Raw genomic sequence first — 22,951 nt, 5'->3', positions numbered from 1 at the left:
CGGCTGTGCCCCCTGTCGGGAAAGCTTTCCCACCAGATAGCCACATTATTAACCCCCTTGCAGCTTTTGAGCCTTTACTCAAATGTCAGCTTCGCGGTGAGGCTTACCTATACTGGTTTTAAAAATTACTCTCTCTGTGGCCTGGCATTCCTGGTCTTTCTACCGAGCTGTCTCTATCCCCGCAGAAAGCCAACCTTCTACCGTACCACAGATTTTCCTTTTTTATTATGTTTATTCTCTGTCTTCTGTTCTTCATCTATGAGAACGTGATCATTTTCTCAAAAGAAGGGATTTTGGTCTTTTTGGTCACTGTTGTGTCCCCATCCCTAGAATAGCACCTGGCATCCAGTAAGCACTTGAAAAATATTTGAATAAATGAATTGAGGGAATATTAGTAAATATCTGTCCCTTTCCTATTTCTACCAGTGAATGTATAATTTGTATCTACTATGATTAATAAAGCACTATTAATGCCCTAGGCAAATATTTATGAAATTGTTGTATAGGCTTGAAAGTTTGTGTTATGTAATTTTATATTAAGTCTCCAATTTTGTTATGCTGTTGATTTTTTACAAACACTCTTGGGCAAAGAAAACATTCTACCCAACCTTGTCTGAAACATTTTAAGTTCAAATTAATAATAATTTGGCAGGTCGAAATTAATAATTTCTTAACCATATGTGAAAAGCAAGGAACTTTTTTAGAAAAGGGCTTATACAAATGTATGGAAGTTGATATTATTATTTTACATTTTAAATAAAATTTTAATAAACTTCTGATGCTAAACTAAATTCTTCTTGTAGAAAATTAAAAGGCAGAAAATTATTAGACGATCACTTATAACCCCTGCATCTATTAAAAATTTGGTTCTTTTGAGTTTTAGTTCTAGGAATGTTTTCTGTGCATGTGTGTATTAGCATGTGTGAGCAGAGAAGTATTTATGTGTGTGTGTGGGTATTTTTGTGTGTGTATGATACAGGACTGGTCATATTTGTATATTCAATTTTATATTCTGTTTGCTTTATCTTAGATTTATCACATGCATTTTTCTATTCCACTAAAATCCTGTAAACCTTTTTTCTGTGGATATACCATTTATGTATCATCCATTCCCCTACTGCTGGGCATTTGTGCTCTAAATATTTTGCCACTCTAAGTAGCAATATGATAAATCTCTCTCTATCTTAGCCCACTTCTCTCACCACTGCCTTAACCCTTAAACCCTGAGAATTCTTAAAAGTGGAGTTTCCAAGGGGCGCCTGGGTGGTTCAGTCGGTTGAGCGTCCGCCTTCGGCTCAGGTCATGATCTCAGGGTCCTGGGATCAAGTGCCCATGTCAGGGTTCCTGCTCAGCGGGGAGTCTGCTTCTCCCTCTGCCTCTGCCCCTCCCCCAGGCTCATGCACGCACGCGCTCTCTCGAATAAGTAAATAAAATCTTAAAAAAGAAAACAAAAGTGGAGTTTCCAAGCCAAAGGGATTTTCTTTTTTTCTTAAGTAGGCTCCACGCCTAGTGTGGAGCCAGCCCAGCATGGAGCCAAATGCGGGGCTTAAATTCACGACCCTGAGATCAAGACCTGAGCTGAGATCAAGAGTCGGACGCCTAACTGACTGAGCTACCCGGCATCCCCAAGCCAAAGGGACTTTAAAGCTCTTAATACATGTTGCTCAAGTGCTTGCCAGAAAATGGCAACAGTTTACACTTCCACTTGAACTGTATATGATGGCACATCATTGTTACTTTGGTAATATCTTACTTAAATTTGCATTTCTTTGATTACTTATATTTTCTCTTCTTAGAATTTCCTGGTCATGCGTGTGCCTCTTCTTTTAGAAAGAGGGGCTAGCTTCATACTATTCCTACTGGATTATAGGAGTTCCTTTAAATTATGCATATTAACTCTTTGGTTCATGAGTGTAAGACCTGATGGCAACACTCTACGTAAGAGGTGAGTTTGTTTTTGATGTGGCTCTGACTGCTAAGTCAGATTACTAATTACTAGGTTGTCAACCGGATACAGAAGTATTAATTTGCATTTCATGCTAATGCTAATATATAATTCTAAGATGCACGTCTTAGTTTGTAAATCAGTTTGTTAAACTTACCACTGGAAGAGGTACCAAAGAAGATAATATATTGCTACTTTTTATAGGTATGATTTAATGCTAATGACCATATCCTTATGGATTACATAATAATTCACCAAAAGCTGTAATGCATATATAGAGATGATAAAGAATAGTAAATAGCAGGTTTATGACTTTATAGTGGGAAAGCTTACCATACTGTCACTGGGATAATAATTAATCCTACCTATTGGTAGCGGTTAAACTAGGTCCCACTTTTCCTTCTGGGGCCACAGTGATGAAGACCGTGCCACACTGGAGGACAATGTCCACATATACATAGCCAAAGCCAGTCAGGAACACAACCTGCAAGAAGAATATTCAAAATCTGATTAAAAAGAAGTAAGAAACACTACTGAAATGGTTGCCTTCAAATGTCTTAAGTTCTGATTCGATACCACAAACACTTGCTGGTTATATTTCTTTATATCTATGTGTGTAGGCTATTCAGCTGACTGGAAAAAAAAAACAAAAAAGAAAGATCAAATCCAGATTTTTCAATATCCAGCTGTAAGGTTCATAGCAAAAAACAACGATGGATGACAGGGCATGAGTGTCTTCATTCTCTGCTTCTTTGGAATTGGCAAATAGCTCTGTGTGGGCTGGAGCCCAGCCATGGGCCGGCTTTATGTGTGCATATGAATCTCTGTAGAAAATAATCCCCTGAAACGCAGGACTTGAAATGCAACATGCAAAAAACCTTCAGACTCTTGAGTGTTGACTTACTACCATGAAGATGCCCTTCTATCCTGGGGACACAGAAACGTACCAGAAAACCTACCATGCCATAATCCTCTCAAGGCCCCTCAGTCCCTCACGTAACTTGTAACAATAATGTCACATAACTTCATTTGCTTGGAGTCAAAATGAATTTTTCTTCCATGGGAAGGTGGACTAAGCCCCAGAACACTTCCATCTCAGAAGCCAGGTGCCAGGCCAACAGGTACAGATGTCCTTTTAGCATTAAATAGGTTGCTTAGATGGATAAATATTTGAAAACAGAACTGTTTTTTTATTTAATAATTTTTTATTGTTATGTTAATCACCATACATTACATCATTAGTTTTTGATGTAGTGTTCCATGATTCATTGTTTGTGCATAACACCCAGTGCTCCACGCAGAATGTGCCCTCTTTAATACCCATCACCAGGCTAACCCATCCCCCCACCCCCCTCCCCTCTAGAACCCTCAGTTTTTCAGAGTCCATCGTCTCTCATGGTTCGTCTGTCCCTCTGACTTACTCCCCTTCATTCTTCCCCCCCTTGCTATCTTCTTCTTTTTCTTTTTTCTTAACATATGTTGCATTATTTGTTTCAGAAGTACAGATCTGTGATTCAACAGTCTTGTACAATTCACAGTGCTCACCATAGCACATACCCTCCCCAAGGTCTATCACCCAGCCACCCCATCCCCCCCACCCCCCCCCACTCCAGCAACCCTCCAGAACAGAACTGTTTGAAAAACAACTCCAAGAACATCATGTTCACAGCCAGCACTACCTGAGAGTAGGGGCAAGAAAGTCCTATGTTTGGGAATGCTGATTTTGATAACTTGCAGTATCAGTTCAGTCCAAGTCTGGGCCCTTTATTATTGTTAGGACTGTAAATAAAAGGCGGCTGAAAATTCCTGGATGAAGGAACAGAGCTAGGTGCCTGCCTGACAGGGAATGAATGTACTCTAATTCTGACCGTATGCGGAGGCACCGGAGAGAGAGTACACAGAACCGCAGGAGAGAATCACAGGCTCAAACTGGGACGTGACTTCAATGTCACGGGGCTTCTTTTGTGCATGAGGGTGCCTCCTTCAGAAATCCTGACCGTGTGCAGCGCCCCGGGCCATGCGGCTGGCCATCACGTCTCCCGCTCAGCTCCCACAGTGGGGTGGCCCTCAGATGCTCCCGCTCCGCGGGCCCCTCCCCTAGTGCCTTCTCTTCCGTCCCACGGCCACTGCTTTAGCTTAGGCCCTTGTCTGCCACTTGGCATCCCTGCGCCCCTCCCCCATACGGGTCCTTTCCAGATCCTGTGTAGCTTTGCACATACTCCTTAAGGATACCTTTCTCCATGAAGGTACTCTCTAGCTTTCTTATTCCTTTCCTCAGCTTGATCCTTACTCTGACGTCCCTAAAGCACTTTAACCATATTTCTGTCTGGTCACAAATCTGTATTGTTTGCAGCACAGTCACCTGTTTATACACCTGACCCAATGACTAGATTGTCAGTTTGATGGCAGGAGTAGAGTCTGTTCTCTATGGACGTGTTTCCCAAATGGATTGTTTTGCAAAAATATGTTTCTAAAGACCCTGTATCCTGAATTTGCCTTATCTGTTCTATGGTAAAAACTGAACTTGGGGCGCCTGGGTGGCTCAGTCAGTTAAGCGTCTGCCTTCGGCTCACGTCATGATCCTGGAGTCCTGGGATCGAGCCCCACATCGGGCTCCCTGCTCAGCTGAAAGCCTGCTTCTCTCTCTGCCTCTCACCCAACTCGTGCTCACCCTCTCTCTCAGAAATATAAATAAAACCTTTAAAAAAAAACTGAACTTGATTAGGACAAAATCTGGAATGGCTCCGCTCATGAATCTAAAAAAAACCAGGTATTATTTCAGAAACATTCACATTAATTATTTGTATGACATACAAAGTAAGTCAACTGCTTTTTTAAAAAAGATTTATTTGAGAGAGAGAATGCATGATGTGAGAGGGGGAAGGGCAGAGGGACAGGGACAGACACAGACTCCCTGCTGAGCGTGGAGCCTGCAGTGGGGCTTGGCGTGGGGCTCCATCCCACGACCCCGAGATCATGACCTGAGCAGAAATCAAGAGTGGGATGCTCAACTGATTGAGTCACCCAGGCGCCCCAAGTCAATTGCTTTTTTTCTAGGCTTATAGATGTGGGATTATTCATTTGGCACAAACCTTTCTAAGGCCCTGTGCTCCCTCCCATCTGTATTTCCCTCTCTCAGTGACGGTAACTTCAGTGCATGTCCCAGGGTTTTAGGAGAGAACTATCAACCCTCAAAGGAGGGAAGGAGAGGATCAAAAAGGGAAATATTTATTGCTGTGTTCAAACTCAAAGTCATCCTTAGGCATTATGAAATGAGGAAGGATACTAGTTCCTTCCACGATAGTAAAGATAGGTCAAGCTGATGTTTTCTGTTAACTGCCCAAGGAACTCTGAAACAAGCAAGTGGACCTAAATCTTCAAGGTACTTCTTCTCGTCAAAAATCTGGACTCTGGAGAAAAATTTTGCTGGGTGTTCCTTTCACTCACCACTAGAATGGAAGAAACATGGACTTTTAGTTCACGTCTCTTTTCACAGGTAGAGAAACAGCTCACAATGCCAAGCATTTTGTACAGTGGCAGCTCTAGGAATTAGGGAGTTAGGTATCTAACTGCCAGAGAAATTAGGCACCTGCACCTAGGTTCCCACAGAAGTTTTAAAATTAATCCTTATTTTGTTCTGACGGTTTGGTCATTTAGTCATTCAACCAATTATCTGATACTTAAAGTGCACCTACAAAAAGCAAGGCACTGTATTAGGGATGGGGAAGATCCTTCTTTTTAAAGACTTATTTATTTATTTTGGGGAGAGAGAGAGAGAGCACACAAGGGGGGGGAGCAGACTTCCCGCTGAGTAGGGAGCCTGATGCGGGGCTTGATCTCATGACCCCGAGATCATCACACGACCCCAAGATCATGACCTGAGCAGAAATCAAGAGTCAGATGCTTAACCGACTGAGCCACCCAGGTGCCCCAGGGACCAAGAAGATCTAGTCATACCCTCAAACTGCTCTCAGCTTAGCTGGTGAAAAAGCCAAGTACACAAACGATGAGGTAACAACTAATAGTTCCAGGGCAGAGATGAATAATGTGCTTCTCCCTCTTCATATATTAATCATCATGATCTCTGTATAACTCACGAGGGCAATGGTTTTGTGTCCATTTTTTTCAGTACTTATAACCAGTACCTGGTATGCAATCAAGATCTGAATGGATATCATCTCAACATGGCTCCTGTGGTAGAGACTTCTAGTGTCCCCCCATACCTATCTCCTTCCAGGCACAGAACAGGAGTATACTCCTCACCCCCTTGCGGTTTAGGTATGGCCATGTGACTAAGTTCTGGTCAAAGAGCTAAAGACAGAATTGACAAGTGTTACTTCTGAGCCAAAGCATAAAAGAGCTAGTCTTCTTCCCCTGCTGCAGAGGCCGAATACAGGCTTTATGTTCTAGATCAGTGGCAGGACAAATCCAATCCATGGCCTGTTAATTGTAAATAAAGTTTTACGGGGATAATAGCTATGCTCACTTATTTACATATTGTCTCTAAAGCCTAAAGTGCTTACTGAAGAAAAAGAAGCAACTTTTTGAAGAAAAAGCTGGCTGACTCCTGGTCTAGCTGGTTGTGGCAGATTGTTATACAGGCAAGAAGCGGCACACCCAGCTTCCAGGCCCTCGCTTGGTCCCTTCTACTGATCCAGAGCTTGGCTGTGACTGCCATCAGCTGATGGAGTATCAGCAAACACGAGGCAAGAAGCCTGATAAAGCTTGCTTCCTGGGGTTTGCCCTCCTGCCAACCATGTGAGGGAGTCTGGTGTAGCCTCCCTACAGAGGAAAGACCACATGGTGAGAGAGATGCCCAGACTTTCCAGCTGAAATCCTCCCTCTGCCAACTTCCAACCGAATGTGGCTGCATGAGTGATCCCAGGCTCATCCTGCAGAAAAATCACCCAAACAAACCTTCAGACTCATGAGACATTAATCATTTTCAAGCCTCTAGGTTTTGGGGTGGCTTTTTACAGTGGGGCAGACAGAAGGTGATGGAGACTCCACCAACCTGCATCCCTGAGTGACCATGTAGAACAGAGCTCCCTGGGCACAAAGCATGAGCAAGAAGTAAATGCTAGGATTCTGAGAGGCAGCATAACCTAGCTTATACTAACTAATACAATACAGATATTGGTACTAGAAGTAGGGTTCCAGCAAAAACCTAAAATAGGAGTCCTTGGATTAATGGTCAGGCAGTAGGAATTGATATTGAAAGATATTAAAGCGGCAGTTCATGTTATGAAGTAGCAAGACATTTAGTAAGACTGTTGTCTGGGATTACCTGATTATAGGCAGATTATAAACCTAATCCATTTGTGCCTCCAGAAGATGAGGTTTGGAAACAAAACATTAGTGTGTGTTGGCTGCTATTGGCTGTCTCTGGCAATGTATTTTGAAGAAGAGATGAGCTCAGGAAAGAATTGGCCAGTTTGCAAATAAAAATGAAAGAGAATAGAGAGATTCTAGAAATTCAGGGCCTTGTGCAAGGCTAGAAATGCTTTTAAATCTCAAACATCAAGAGACCAAAGTTTCGTGACTATGAAGGCAGATTAATACTCTGCCCTAGGGTTACATATAGGCATCACACTCACTGTTAAAACCACTCAATTGTTAAAGTGACTCAGAAGAAAGTTTAGCTTAAAAGTGTAAGTTTGCCACAGAAGCTCTCTCAAATCTAGAGAGAGGCCAAGAAGATAGCACAGAAATAGGCCTTGAAAGGGACTATGGGTGTGGCTGTCCGTTCACAAGTTCTCTGGAGCCAGACAGCTCCTGAGAAATGAATACTGCCCAATAAACTCACAAGCCTGGACTAAAAGAGACTGTGATTGCTTGAGACTCAATAATACGAGCTGCCGACGTGACAGAGGAAGATCTCTTGAGGGTAGGTCCAGGGACTAGAAGAAAAATGGTAAGAAAGCAGTTCCAAGAGTAGAAACAGGGCTCAGAGACTAGACCTTGCTCCCGGGTAGAAACCCCACAATTATGTGCTCAGAAAATTTTCCGAATTGTCGTGGATGAGGGGCTGCCGTTATGTCTCTCATTCTTCCCCTTCCAATTCTGGGGGGGTTATAACGGTTATGCTATCTTGTAAAACGGGGGGAGGGAGGGGGACTTGGGCCCACAGCCCTCCAGAGGAAAGGAGTCACGTGCAGACTCAGAGAGCCGCTCCGAAGTGCTGGATTTCCAGTGGGATGTGGTGACTGGGTAGGACGCGGGGGGGGGGGGGCGATTTGTTTGTTCCACGTGTGGGAGAAGGGACGATGACTGACTGATGACCGAGGGGGATTTTCTGTTGTTGTTGCCGAGCTGTCTGTTACTGCCCAGTGAGCTAGCCAGTCCTGATCGGCACCGGCAGCGGGTGTTTGTTCTTTCTTCACTTCATACTGGTGTGGGGGGGGGCGTGGGGGGCTGTGGGGCAACACATCGTAGATCTGCTGCTCTGACCACCAAACCCTTGGACGATACCCTGTGTTCTGCCCCTTCTACCTGGGTCGGAGCACCCTGATCAGGAAGACTCCCTCCTGCGTGTGCGATGGAGCACCGCCCCAGGTCTATGTCCTGCCCTCCACTTACTATGTTCAGTCTTTGACTACAATTGTCAGAAACACTTTAATATAATTTGTGCTTTTCTAACACATCCAGTTATCCTTATTAAAATGATTGCTCATTAGATTTCTGTCCAGCAAACAGTATTTTAAAAAATGATACCAATTTAACTTTACCAAGTCGACAGGTTACAAGGGCACACAGGAAATGAAAGGATGAATCCCTGAAAACTCTCTCCTTCCCCGCCCCCCTCTTTTTCCCTGCAGGCTCTACGAGGCAGTCCAGGCACAGTGTGGGGGGAGTCAGAAAGCACCCCAGCACTGCAGCTGAGGTAGACTTCAATCAGAGGTATGACCGCGCTCCCCTCCTCCAGTACCTTACTGATTTCCTCCTCACCTGGGCCACGGCAGACCCAGGATACACCTTGCTGCGCTTCCTCCCTTCCCGGTTCTCTTTCTTTTGCTTGACTCCGGGTGCTCCCACCTCAGGTTTTTACTTTCTTTCTGTGATGAGTGATTTTGTGTCAGCCTGACTGGCCAGAGGGTGCCCAGGTTAAGCATTATTTATGGATGTGTCTGTGAGGATGTTTCTGGATGGGATGAGCATTTGAATCAGTGGCCTCTGCAGACTGCCTTTTCCAATGCGTGTGTGGTGGGCAACATCGAGTCTGTAGAGGGCCTGGACAGAACAAAAGGCAGAGGAAGGAATCACTCTGCCCCCTTTCCCCCTGCCTCACTGCTGAGCTAGGACATCTCATTTCACCTTCTCCTGGTGAATTTATACCATCAGCTCCCTTGGTTCTCAGGCCTTTGGACCCGCACTGAATTACACCTATGGTTTTCCTGGGTCTCCAGCTTGCGGGTGGCGGATACTCAGCCTCCATTAATAGATCTGCAGATAAGTCCATCAGCCATTCTATTTGTTCTGACCTTTGGCTAACATTCATTTTTCATAAAAATTTTTCTCCCTATTTTGGGAAGGAATAAATTGAAAAGGTACTACTTCTACCTCTAGATGGAGTGGCCTGTAAGAAAATATCTGAAGAAGGAAAACCATGATATGGACGAGGTCAAGACTTAGGCTTTGAAGGGAAGAAGGGATTTGCGTGTGTGCTATGGACCTGACCCCTCACCTGTAGAGGGAACACAGGAGTGAGATGCAGCCTGTTTGGTCTCAGGTGGTGGTCTGTTTTAAGCAGTCTAGTGGCCTGGGGAGCCTCTTCTGGGCTGGACTCTGTGTTTTAGTAATCACTTGGGTGGTAGTTGTGGAGACAGAGTTGGAGGTGATGAGGCTGACAACAGACAGGTCCTTTGAGGGGCTATTGCCAAACTCTGGGAGAGGGATGGTGGATGAAAGCCCTGATGGAGACCATGGTCACAGAGAGAAGGGGCAGATCCAGAGACATTTTTGAGGAATTTCTGCCAGAAGCTGGTGATTTACAGGATGTGTGTGGGGGGCGGGGGGAGAGGGAAAGGAAGGCACTGGGGTGCAGTAGGAAACATACAGGCTCAGAAACTGGACAGTTGGGAGTTTGGATCCCAGGCCACTTGCTTTGTGCAAGGGGACCTCCCTGGGCTTTAGGTAGCATCTACCTTCAAGGGATGTGGCAGGGACTAATGATAATATTTGTAGAGTGCTTGACATAAAGCAGGAATTCCATACAAATTTACAGAAATATTATTTAAGGTTTTTATACTGGGGAGTAGTGACTCTAAGAGAGCTGGCTTGGGGAGTGGAAAATGATCACTTTGGTCTCAGACATGCTGGGTTTGAAGAGCTTGTGAGTTTCAGGCGGAGATGTCTGGTGGTTGGTGAAGAACACCGACTTGGAGCTCAGGAGAGATGCAGGGGCCAGAGACAGATCTGAGAGTGACTGGATGATGGTAGCAAAAGCAATGACATTCGATCTCCTAGACAGGAAAAGAAGGGAGACGAATTTCCAAAATGATCAATTTCTAAAATGAGAAAAGGTTGGATAAGGGCGAAAACAAAACAGCGATACTCTGGGTGTAATTATTCCCTCTGTATAGCTGCCGAAAAATATTTAGGGAAATCCTTACTCCCAAGTGTCTTTAAGAGCAGGTGTGACTCAGCTGGAACAAACTGTAAACACACAGAAGACTCTAGACCAGGGCACTTGGCTGATGTTTTAAAGTGGGCACCAACTTGCTCATATCTGTTCTGGCCTTGATAGGGGATATAGGGGCGGGCGAGTGAAGTAAGCAAAAAGTCAAAATGTCTTTACTGCACGTTTTATAAATCAGATACTCCCTTGGGTTGGTAACTTTTTTTCTATGTTAAGATTCCTGGATGGAGGCTAAAGGTATGTTGGAAAATGCCTACATGCTCTTTAAGCATTAGTGCTCAGGGTTATTACCTCTGTCTTATCTGCACCAATTGAACTGATTACATACTTGAGTCCTGGTTAATCAGGGCACTTAGCAAAGTGTCTTATGATAACCTTGTAAATAAGATAAGAAACATCCTGTATAGTATGGCTTAAAAAAAGCTTTCAGATGCATTTTCTTATTTAAGAAATGTGGGCTAGATGACCACGCACTTTGATGCGTTAGTGGCTGCCTGAAGTCACGCATTAGGCAGGTATCTAGCGATTCACCATAGCACAGAGACCTTGGACTTGTCCTGTTCGACATACTTATTAATGACTTGGACGAACACGTAGAACGCATGCTTACCACATCTATAGATGACATAAAGCGACCAAGGATACTTAATATGTTGGATGACAGCACCACAAATTTTCTTTAAGGGATTTCAACAAGCTGGACTAGGCCAATAGCAACAAGGTTTAATTTATTGGGGATAAATGCAAAGTCCTGTCACTGGGTTCAAAAAGTCAACTGTACAGCGAGTCATATGATAAAGACCTGGGGGATGTGGTTGACCACAAGTTCAATAATAACAAACAGTCTGAACTTGTTAATAAAAAGCTAACTCAATCTTCTACTTTATTAATGGAAGCATAGGGAGGTAATAGCTGGTTAGACCACATTTGGAATACTATGTATAATTCTGGCTGCCAGATTTTTAAAAGGGAACATAACACACTAGTGTATTCAGACAAGGGTAACTGTGGTGATGGGTCTGGAAATCACATTTACTGAAGGAATGATTCAAGGAACCAGAAATGCTTGGCCTGGATAAGGGAACACTGAGAGAAGATGTTGAGGCGGCCTTCAAATAATTGTAGTGTTGCTATATTAAGAGGGGAAGTAAACAGTCTGTGATGCCCCAGAGGGTAAAACAAGGATGAATGAGTGGGTGCCACGGAGGGAGGGTTTTTAGCTCGACACGAGCAGAAACTTTCCTATAGTCAGTGCTGGCATAAGCCCGAGCCAGAACACCGAGGGGAGATGGCACGGGAGGGACTCTTGCCCTGCGCAGAGGGGAAAGTAGAAAAGCTCTTCTAACCCGTGCTTTCATGACCCTTCAGGTAGCAGTATCTGTAGCCAGGGCTGGACTCCAAAGGACAGACAGCGACCTCTGTTTGGTGCAGGAAAAACAAGACTGGGTCACATGTGGGCAGATCCCGGTTCCAGCCTGATCCTGCTTAGTTATAAACCAACTAGCTGATTACTCTTTAAGCCTCAGTCCTCTCACCAGAAAAATAAACAGAAAAATTATTGCCCTAACGATCCTAGAATTTTTGCCGTGATCAAAGGCTCTGTCTTGGGACTTACTCCACTTGACTGCATTTATTTACTTATGCTCAGGTCCTTGGAGCAGCAGTAAGGCCTTGTTCGGGGCAAAGGGTTTGGCCCTGGACAGTTCCTCAGTTAAAGCTTGCCGAATAAATGAACGGAAGAATGGAGACTGTGGATGTGCGGGCACTTTGTAAATGGTAGAGAGCTACAGAGACATGAAGGACTGTCACTCCCCATTTTCCACGGAGAAGAAAATCCTGGTGACACTGACTCCACGGAACACTTCTGCTAAGCGTCAAAGGTCGTGAGAATTTACTGGATCTTTTTAGAAGAAAACGCACCGGCAAAACTTCTGGGGTGCAAACTGCTCTTCTTTGCTGTTTCAATGGCTCATAAATTGCTTTTCGTAACAAGAAAGACGTCCCATGGCTCTTAAGATAAAAACCCAAATCCTTGGTTGCAGATACTGAATCTGGCTGGGTTTGGCCTTGAACTGCCTCATCCCCCTCCCGCCCCCTTTTCCTTTATCTGGCACTCCGGCCACACTGGCATTTAGATCCCCGAAGGGACTAGGCTCCCTCTCTGAGCACCGAAGCTTCAAACATGTTGCTCCTTCTGCCAAGAAAAATCTCCCACTTTCTTGTCTACTTCATGCCTGTTCAACTTGACGGCAGAGAGGCGAAGTCTCTTACTGGAGAGGTACTCCTTGGCCTCTCAAGCTCGTCTGCTGTACATCCTAGCAGGACAACTAACCTGGCCTTAGCAGTTGCTTCCAGAGTTCACAATATGACAGCCTGGGGAGTGCTTGCTTATTATCTGTCTCCCCGACGTGGCATCTCCCAAGTGCAAGGGCAGCGTTCCCTCCCGTTCACTGTATTTCACGTGGTCCCAGGACCAAGTGGCAGCATCTGGCACATATTAGAGACTCAGTATTTGTCAACTGGTGACTGACGCATGCTTCTCAGGGTTTGCGTTAGTTAAAAGGCAGCTACGTGGGCGCCTGGGTGGCTCAGTTGGTTAAGCGACTGCCTTCGGCTCAGGTCATGATCCTGGAGTCCCGGGATGGAGTCCCGCGTCGGGCTCCCTGCTCAGCAGGGAGTCTGCTTCTCCCTCTGACCCTCTTCCCTCTCGTGCTCTCTATCTCTCATTCTCTCTCTCTCAAATAAATAAATAAAATCTTTAAAAAAAAATAAAAGGCAACTACGTTTTCTTTGTTAGCTTTTTATTCAAAAAGTACCGCCTAGCGCTGACGAAAATAAGGTTTCTGATTATCAGAAACTGCAGTCCCATAAACTAGGCAGGATTCTAAACCTTTTTCCTGATGGGATCAAAACTGTGACTTAAAATGCTCAATGAAAGCTCATTTTTTATGTCTTTACTTATTTGTTCAGAATCTAGAGATGTTTTCCCCTGGAGTCAGGCTCCCACCCACTGTAAAGTTAAGGATAAGAGCACCAGCTGTTGCTTCAGGGCCTCTGGTGAGTAACCAGGGGATGTCTTCTAGCCAGGTGTGGGCTACTAACACAGCCCAGGAAAGCCCCCTCCGAAAACGGGTCAGAATTTTGTGGCCTACATGCTATCAGGCCTTCCTAAGAACTCCTGATCCAAAGAATACCTCTTTGTGTGATTATAAACTTACTTTCTGCATGCTCCCTGTCATATTCCATTTCAAAATTATATGACATGACACTGTCCTATTTCCAGGGCTGAGGCGAGGGGCCGATCACCGGCAGAAGCTAAAGGAGTTGTCTTCCTTGAGGCAGAATGGGGATTTTATGGTGTTTTTACCCTGCTTTTTTAAGGTCAGCTTTGAAATTCGCATCATGGGGCTCAGACCCAGGGCTGAGGAAAGGCTCCTGGAAGACAAACTCACTTCTATAGAGGGGCTGCTTCCTTTCATCAGAGGACACAGCGGCCTTCGCTCCCCAGTGATTTATATGCCCTGGTGTATCACTGAGGAGATGTTGGTGAGGGTCTGAAACAAATTTTCCTGCAGAGTAGGAAGTGAACCATGGTCTGCAGGACATATGGCACACAGCTCCTCAAAGATTAATGGGAACATGAGCCTTTGCTGGGTCCTCCGACCAGGGATGATAAGGGTGTTGGAAAGAGTACCTCCTCCTAGCTTTGAAGTATCTGTGACTACAAAGGTTTGAGGAAATTTAGAGTGAACGGGAATCCCTGAAATAAGGTTTGGCAGGCAGAATGCCTATTGTCAAGAATTCCCTAGACCTACAGAAGCAAGCAAGGTTTGAAAAATCTTCAAACCGATGCAGAGGAGGAGTTCAGGAACCCTTGGGCAGCTTGCAGTCTTTATTTTGCGTCTCCTGGGGCTGCGCAGATCCAGCAGGTTTTCAGTGTGCAGCCAATGAGTGCTGCTGACAGAAACCACTCCCCTGTAACTGGGGCCACTACGAATGCAGGTCTCCAAGGTGACTGTGGCCCCCGGGCTGCTCGGCTAGTCCTGCACCTGTCCCTGGCCACATCCTTCGTCTGTTTCCGCAGCTACTTCTCTCCCCAGCCCCCCAGCCCTTTCCCTCTCCCTCTTAGCGGATGATTTACTCCATACTTCACAATAAACTTAAGTCCTTGGAACGTCAATTCACACTCAATTTCCCGGTCCCTCCGTCCAAACAGCTCTCCCTAACCTATGCCCATCCCCACCTCTTTTCTACGGAGTCCTTCTGTTCCAGCACAACTACACTCGCTGGGCCCTGGACTTGCCTCCCCGGCCGCTCCTCACTGTCTTCCCCACTTCTCCTTGACTGACTGCGCCCCTGCGCACGGAGACCAAAAACAATTCTCACATGTTCCTCCACTCCCTCCCTTCCACTTACTCTGAACTTGTCATTTCCACTTGCTACCTTGCTTCCCTCTTCCCACCATTTTACAGCCCGTAAACTTTGTCCTCCAGAGGCTCTCTGCCCCCCTGCCCCTCTGCCTCTTCCCCTCTGTCTCTTTTGCCGCTGGGCACTGACACGCTGGCCCTTCCCAAGGTTAGAGCTGGGGCTCTCTTTCCCCCCTTCACACCATCTCTCTCACCTAATCTCATCTTCTCATGCATTCGTTCATTTACTGATTTGATATTTACTCTTAGGGTGCTGACAGGCACTCTGCTGCGTGCTGAGGATGAATAAGGCTGGTATCTGACCACCAGGAGTTCTAACTTGGTAGGAAATCACTTAAAGAAATAATTGCAGGGGCGCCTGGGTGGCTCAGTCAGTTGGGGTCCTGGGATCCAGCCCCACATCGGGCTTGCTGTTCAGCGGGGAGTCTGCTTCTCTCTCTGCTCCTCTCCCACCCCCCCGCCTCGGGCTTGCTCGCTCGCTCTCTCTCTCAAATAAATAAAGTCTTAAAAAAAAAAAAGAAACAAAGAAATGCAATTAAATGTTACAAATGTTATATGAACATGTGGAGGGGCCGGTAGTGGGGAGGAGACTTTGCAGTGAGGGGAAGAGAAAGAATCTCTCGGGAGATGAGAAAGAATGTGCCGGCTGGGGAAGAGGGAGTTCAGGAATCCCAGGCAGGGAAGGAGGATTAATAGCACAGTGGTATGGAGCAGTGCTTTGGAGTCAGGCAGGTGTGGCTCAAACCCCAGTTCCTTCTCTCATAACACAAGGGAATTAGGCCGTGCTATTTCTACAGGTCTGTTTTCACTTGTGTAACGTGGAGACCATCGTCCTGTCGTGTATGGTTACAGCAGGGTTGGCGAGGAATGAATGAAAAGTGTTCAGCAGGACGCCTGGCGTACAGTAAGCGATTATTAAATGATAATCGTTATTACGGTAAATATATTTATACGTTTAATAGGTGTCCTGGAACCATTACAGTAAATGGGACCTACGAGTGAACAAACAGGTGTGAAAGAACTGTAACAAAGTGCAGCAGAGATCACTGAGCCCTAAAATGGAAGGAAGCGGGGACGCACGCCGCAGCACGGACGCACACCGAAGACACGATGCCGCGTGAAACCAGCCGGCACGACAGGACAAGTGTGGTGTGGTTCCACTCACACGAGGTGCCTCGACCCTGCCAAGTTCAGAGACACCAAGGACAGCGGTGGTCCCCGGGGGCTGAGCGGAGGGAGGCTGGGGAGTGACTGCCTGAAGCGGACAGTTGCTGTTGGTGATGACGGACTAGAGAGCAGGGAGGGCTGCACGACAGCGTGTGCTTTCAGTCATACACCTAACCTTGGCAAATTTTCAGTACCGCAGATGTGAAATGCTGGGATCACATGCCATTTTCAATAAAAATAAACCACCACCAACACGGAGAGTAAGACAGACAAATCGGGACATATATCTGTTCAGGGTTTTTCAACTGTACTTATATTTGCAGACTGTTACGTACTTTCAGCAAAAATATGTATATTTTTAGATTAAGTTTTGAAACTTTCAAAAGAGGGGATGAATCTAGGGTTGGCATTATGATTTTCCTAAAATCTAGACAGTAGCACTACCCTCTATATAAAGAAGTCTTAACAACTGTATTTCATTTTTGACCTTGGATTAGACCCAACAGGGGCTTGCCTTTACCAAGTGCTCCGCGCTGGTTAACAGTTGTAAGTACATTTTGGAGATACAGACTTGTATTTGAGAATTTATAACCAAATGAGGATGTAAAAATGGATACACATGCGTCCTCACAGAGACAAGAAGTGCGGCATTTGGAAAACTGTTCAAAAACAGACAAGCGTGGAACGCTTAGAAAAGGGCATTTGTGTCTGGGCCGTGGCAGGAAGACGCGTGGCTCACTAACCTGTGTCCCCTGGTTGTTGATGTCGACAGCATCACTCCACTCAGTTGTTACGTCCTCCAGAGATTCTACTCTCAGGAAGAGGCTGGGAAGTAAGTCTTTGGTCTTACAGTCTGGATAACTAGAAATCTGATGATATAGTTCATGATGAATTGAGCACTCAGAAGGAATTCTTCTGCAATAAACCTCAAACTTTGGAATATCTGAAATAAAAAAAAGGCATATGCAGACTTAAGCCTTGAAGACAAAGACAAAGGGATATTAAACATAATGTGGCAGGGGAAACTTCTTGAAGAGGGATGAATGATACTTTTTTTTTAAAGATTTTATTTAATTAATTTATTTGACAGAAAGAGAGAGAGAGAGAGACAACGAGAGAAGGAACACAAGCAGGGGGAGTGGGGGAAGGAGAAGCAGGCTTCCCGTCGAGCAGGGAGCCTGATGCGGGGCTCGATCCCAGGATCATGACCTGAGCCGAAGGCAGATGCTTAACGACTAAGCCACCCAGGCGCCTCTGAATGATACTTTTATTTAAACATTCTTCACACGATCACGGGTAGCTACTGAATTAAAAACCTCTGCAAAGAATATAGGTTTTATATGATTTAAATTCAATGCTATAATATATACCTTTAATGTTTTCCTTTATAAGGAGTGTTACTGGACATCTGTTGTGGAAAATTATTCGTGGACTAGGGTCTTCTGAGAGGGTTAAGTAAGTCACTCCAAAGTGTTCTTGATATGTCAGTGCTACCGCCCTAGAATGAAATCAGATCAAATGACAGAAGTGATTTAGAAAAAAATGAATGCTTACTCTCCTGGTCCATATTTATTCAGATTTGTAATATTCACCACTCTACAATGCCTTCTCTTTTATCCACCAGGGGAAATGTTTCCAGAGAAAGGAGGCCACCCTCTCATCCATTAACTGTCATATGCTAATTATAGCTTTACCGATGTTTTTCATGACAACATTAACACATGATTATCATAAAATATACAAAGACGTAAAAAATTACTTAAAAGGGGAAAAACATAACTTCTACCACTTGAGAGAATTAGAGCTAACCTTGTGCTAACCCTGCCTCCTACTCTGCTTTCCTCTGTGCAAAGGTGCTGTGTAAACTCTTCACACAGAGTGCCTTCTTCCTTAACAGTGCCTGCTAAGTTTTGGCACAAGAGGAGCTGATGTGCTTTTAGAAGGAATGCTAGAGAATCTGGGTACTTGCTCTTTTTATATTCTAAAGGTAGGCAGGCTCATAACGCCTGCTGTCAATATTCACAACATCATCGTACTTTACGTGATCTCCACTTTGACCACCAAGGGCAAAGCAGTCTTAATTGGCACTGGAAAAACTGCTGTGTGGGCACAGGCTGCCCTGCAATGGAGAGACAGAAACTTTCCAGTTCACACCAGAGATGACCAAACAATATTTCATATCAAAACAGGAAAAAAAAATCCTCTCTGCAGTTTAAATTGTATGGACTGATCATATTAACCAAAGGAATCGGGTATTTGCCAAATGGGTCCCTCAGTTTACACGGATGAAAAGGAGTTGATAATGCGTTGATTTCTCATTTGCCATTTATCCTGTTCACCAGTGTGAGTCCTTCCCAAAGATAGTATTTGTCTGAAATGCCAAAGTGAGCTGTCCATTAGCATGTGGGGAAATCATCTTAATAACACCATCCAACGTGCACTGCAGAGTGAGGGGAGGAGAGAGACAGGAGGAGATGGGGCTGTAGGAAGTGAATTCACTGGCAGAGTGCAGTCCTTGGATACATACCAAAGTTCTTTTCCCAGCCTAATTTTGAAAGAGCCGGGGCAAGCCAACCTCAGAGAATTTCTTCTTGCTAGCCAAGAAAGCTAGGGGCCAGGACTAACATATGGTATTTTCAATCTAATATCTAGTTTAGTATTCACAGATAAGATTAAATTATATTAATAAAATCATGTCTTACAATTCTTAGAATTTTAAACATCATTCCCAAATGCAATCTTACTTAAGATTCTGTCTTTCAGTTTTAAAAATAAATTTTGTTTTCTTGACATAGGTTCACATCACTTTCAAAAATGCTTCTTTAAACTCCCCACACTTAACTTCTCCAGCCAGAATATAAATATAACCACTCCTGTCCAGGATCAGAGATGAAAAGTATTTATAAAATGAGGGATATTTCTGAATGCTGTGAAAGAAGAAGGGATGTATGTAGGGAACAGGGCCTTACTATTATGGATAACACGAGTTAGGAAGTTGTCTTTTAAACTATGACTACAAGAAATCTCTGTAGACATCAAAAAGTTAGGAGAGCTAAAGTCTCAAATAAAGTCCGTAAATTCTCAATCACGAGAAGAAGGCACCTCTGGTAAGATGACGAGATGTTTTCTTTTGTACTTTTTACATATACCATAAATAAGTTATTCCTGACAGCTCCAGAAGGGATGTATTGCATGCAAAACAACCACAAACTAAAAGTCCAGTCTGAACAAACCATTACATGTCTCCGGCTTGATTCTGTGGTTGTTATTTGCATAATTGGTAATCGGTAATTGGAGCAACTTACGTGCGGGAACAACCACAGAACAGAGTCTTCTGTGACTTGTGTTTATCTAAGTTATCTCTCTTAATGACTTTTAAAGAAAAATTCCATTTTGAAGTCGACGTAAAATATGGGAAAGGAAAAAGGTTTTCCAACTTGGCCTCCCTCATATTTTAACCCTTGACAGAGGCTAAGAAGTCCTCACAGAAGGCGATCTTTTCCTTGAGATGTATTGCCACTAATCTATGGGAAAAACACTATCACATCCCCTCCACCCCCTGCCCCAGGATAAGCTGTGTCAGCACTAGGGAAAAATCTCATCAGTAGTATGCCAGGGCAAGCCACATGTGATCACAACACATGCCCAATTGCATACAATTGTCTAGAAGCCATTAAAAATAAAAGTAAAACCTAGTTTTTCATCCAGGGAGCACGGCACCTGGATGAAGAGCTGCACTGATGAGCAAAGAAGGGCGTTCACACGGATGTACCTGGTGCAGAAGCCATTTTCCCCGCAGGTTCCGAAGGGCACTGCTACACTCTGTCTGGGAAACTCTTGTCTAACTATGGCGGGCAGGCTCCAGCACTGGGAGCTGGCGGCACCTGCTGCGGGAGAAAAGGCCAGCAAGATCTGTTTCTGAAGCAGGGATGTGTCCAGCGGTGACCGGCTGATATCAGGCATTAAGTCCCAGCAAGGAAGGGAGCTGGATTTCACAGCAGGCTGCTCTCCCCCGGGGCAAATGCTGAAAGTAGCACTGTCTGGAACGTGAAAATACTGAAAAAAAGAAAAAGACAATGCCGAGATAGCACAGTGGCTACACCAATGGAGAGAAGCTAAGCTTTTGAAGGCACAGCTTCTAAGAAACCATAACCATGGATTCTCAGGAGGTAGGCAGGTGGGGGTCATGGGCATGTTAGAATCCCAGTCCCACGAGAAAACCCTAATGAGCCCATTACAAGCAGTGGGAGCAGGGTCTGCTTTCCTAGACATAATGAGACTTGATAAGGCTGGGGTGATTTAGAAGGTGATGCAAAGTCCTCAACGGCCCCCAGGTACTGCAACAATCCAGATGTCGTAAGGGTAGACATGCCACATGTTGGGAAGGGAGTCCTCTTGGATAGGGATGGCTGAACCAAAAGGGTGAGCCCTGCGGGGCCTTGGGAAGAAGAGAGCTGATGGACTGGGAGCACAGAAGACGATTTTCATGTAAGGCTCATCCTGAGGGAGGAGGAAACTCTGATCCCAACCGTCGGTTGAAATTCCACAGGGTTTGTGGTATGGTAGAGAGTCTCGGGATTTCAGCCTTAAAAGGACCTTGAGAGATACTTTATAAAACTCCTCTTTCACATCTGAGGAAGCTGCTTCCCAGAGAGCTGACAACTTGTCCAACATCACAGAGGTGGTGAGGTGGCAAAGCCCTGCCAGCGCCTGGCTTCCTGCTTCCTGTTTGGTGGTTTTCCCACTGTTCCACACGGTCTCCCCTGAGAGGCTAGGGATTTGCATGTGTCTTTAAAAAAGTTCGCACACCTGCCTGAAGCAGGGTGGGGTTAAAAAAGGGGACACTCTTCAGCTGCCCAGAAGAACGTGGGCCTTCCCCTGGTCTCCAGGAAGCCGAGGCAAATCAATTCACTGCGATGCTGGTGGTGTGGCTCCTGTTGGCTACTACCACTTCCTGAGTGTTGAGCCTTTTTACTCCTATTATCTCATTTAGTCGCCACCCAAAACCTGCAAGCAGTGTGAAATTATGCCTATTTTCAGATGAGGAAATGTCCATGTGGAAAGCCCTGACCCAGTGTCTCAGAAAACTGTTGCGGGGGGGTGGGGAGAAGCAGGAGAATTATCTGCTCACATGCTCATTCTCTGGCCAAATCCTCACCTAAAATGCGAACATTGTTGACCTCTATTTCCCAGCTGGGTACTTCTGGTCACGTATCCTATCAATACTTCGATGAACCAAGATGAAATTCTACTCATTCTGACATTTTTGGAAATACCATAATGCACCGTAAGCTTAGAAGAGTAAGACTTTCATCCCATTTTACTGTCCTAATGTAATTTTTAGGAGCTGAAAGGATAAAAATAAATGCAGACAGAGGTAAATAAAGAAAATATGTTCCTGTGTGATAGTTTCAATAGCACAAAACAATAGCAGGCCACTTAGCATATTATGTGTTTAAGTCCTTTTAAAAGATCTCATTATTCCCTCAAAATACAAGTGATCATTTTAATTGTAAAAAGAAGTGAATCAAAAACCCTTCTTGGATTCATTTTCTGCATATTCTGCCAGTGAGACGGCCACATAAATGAGCTGGTACATTTTCACAGTTACTCTCCTTGTGGGCAGAGAACTCAGTGCTCCCAAATCCCTGGCTCCATTGGGGCCCAGCCTTCTGACCACATGGCTCCTCTTGGCCCCGCAGCCTGGGAGGCAGATGTTCTTTTCCCTGAGACCCAGGGGCCAGTCCTCAGGCCCACGTCCCTGCTGCTGGGGCTCTGGGTTAGCAAGCGTGCTGGAAGAGTGTGCTGCAGTCCTGAGCAGATGGGGTGCAGGTGGCACTAATCCAGCCGTGTGTCAGGATCCGCTGCTTTTGTAGGATTTCTGCTCATTAATTACCTTGCAAGAGCTGACCAGGGCATCCATGGTTTTCGTTCAGTAACAAATAAATTTCTTTTTACCTACATTCGGTGTTAGTTTTTTTATTTTTTCTAGGCTAAAAAATTAATCTTACTTATTGCTAATGTATCAAAACTGAAGACAAATCAATCAGGTTATGAACCGCTTACCTCCTTTCCAGAGTGGGGTTTGGAGACAGATAACTGCGGTTTGTAGAATATTTGATATGGCATATTATTGATTATTATAGTCTTGTCTTCAATCTGAATAATTTGTATGCCCTGCTGTACCATGGAGGAAATGCAGAATTGACATAACTGCAAGACAATTGAGGAAAGAATAATTTTTATAAAATAGATTAAGGCAAAAAATATTATAAGGCATAGAAAAATTTCTTATTTTTAAAAGGTCATTTTATCTGTTGGTTTGCCGAGGATAGTACCAATTGTACCTTTTGTTCCAGAGCATTTATCGGAGTCCCCCCCTCAGTCTCAAAAATGTCCCCACCCCTAAAAGGGGTCACTATTTACAACAGGGTATCCCAGTGAACCAGTTCTTTCTGCTGCTATGGTAGAGTGATAGAGACTTGTTTTCAAGTATTTAACCAATTCCCTCACAAAATATTTATTTATAAACACTTTTATGTAAACAGATGTCACTCATCTTTCCAACATAAAGAATTCAGTTAAGCATTCCTCCCCCTTTGCCTCATGCTCATCCCAGCAGCTACCTTGCCAAAAGGCCTCGTGTGGACCACTGGGCGTTCTGAGAACTTTAACAGTGATGATGATAAAAAACAAAACAAAACAAAACAAAACAAGGATTGGACCTCATATGTTGCTTTCTTGTGTGCTGCCTGTTGATTGCCTGCCAGTATT

The 22,951-nt window shown here is 44.7% G+C and overlaps 1 protein-coding gene across 7 annotated transcripts in view; it reads right to left on the bottom strand.

The window, feature by feature from the left end:
* Positions 1-22,951, bottom strand: part of VPS13B (vacuolar protein sorting 13 homolog B) — a 746,502-nt gene that overhangs the window by 25,674 nt on the left and 697,877 nt on the right. For all 7 annotated transcript variants that reach the window (XM_025870900.2, XM_073893015.1, XM_073893019.1 and 4 more), the window contains 5 exons: positions 22,244-22,390; positions 19,950-20,233; positions 17,548-17,675; positions 16,921-17,120; positions 2,311-2,429 (listed from right to left, as the gene is read on the bottom strand). In XM_025870900.2, coding sequence (XP_025726685.1) covers positions 2,311-2,429; positions 16,921-17,120; positions 17,548-17,675; positions 19,950-20,233; positions 22,244-22,390 — 878 coding nt within the window. The remainder of the gene's footprint in view (positions 1-2,310; positions 2,430-16,920; positions 17,121-17,547; positions 17,676-19,949; positions 20,234-22,243; positions 22,391-22,951) is intronic.

The sequence above is a fragment of the Callorhinus ursinus genome, unplaced genomic scaffold, assembly GCF_003265705.2.
Source record: "Callorhinus ursinus isolate GAN/ISIS: 27379988/994484 unplaced genomic scaffold, GSC_fseal_2.0 scaffold5, whole genome shotgun sequence".
Lineage (NCBI taxonomy): Eukaryota > Metazoa > Chordata > Mammalia > Carnivora > Otariidae > Callorhinus > Callorhinus ursinus.
Note: the sequence above shows the minus strand (reverse complement) of the source record. Positions and strands in the feature narration are given on the sequence as shown.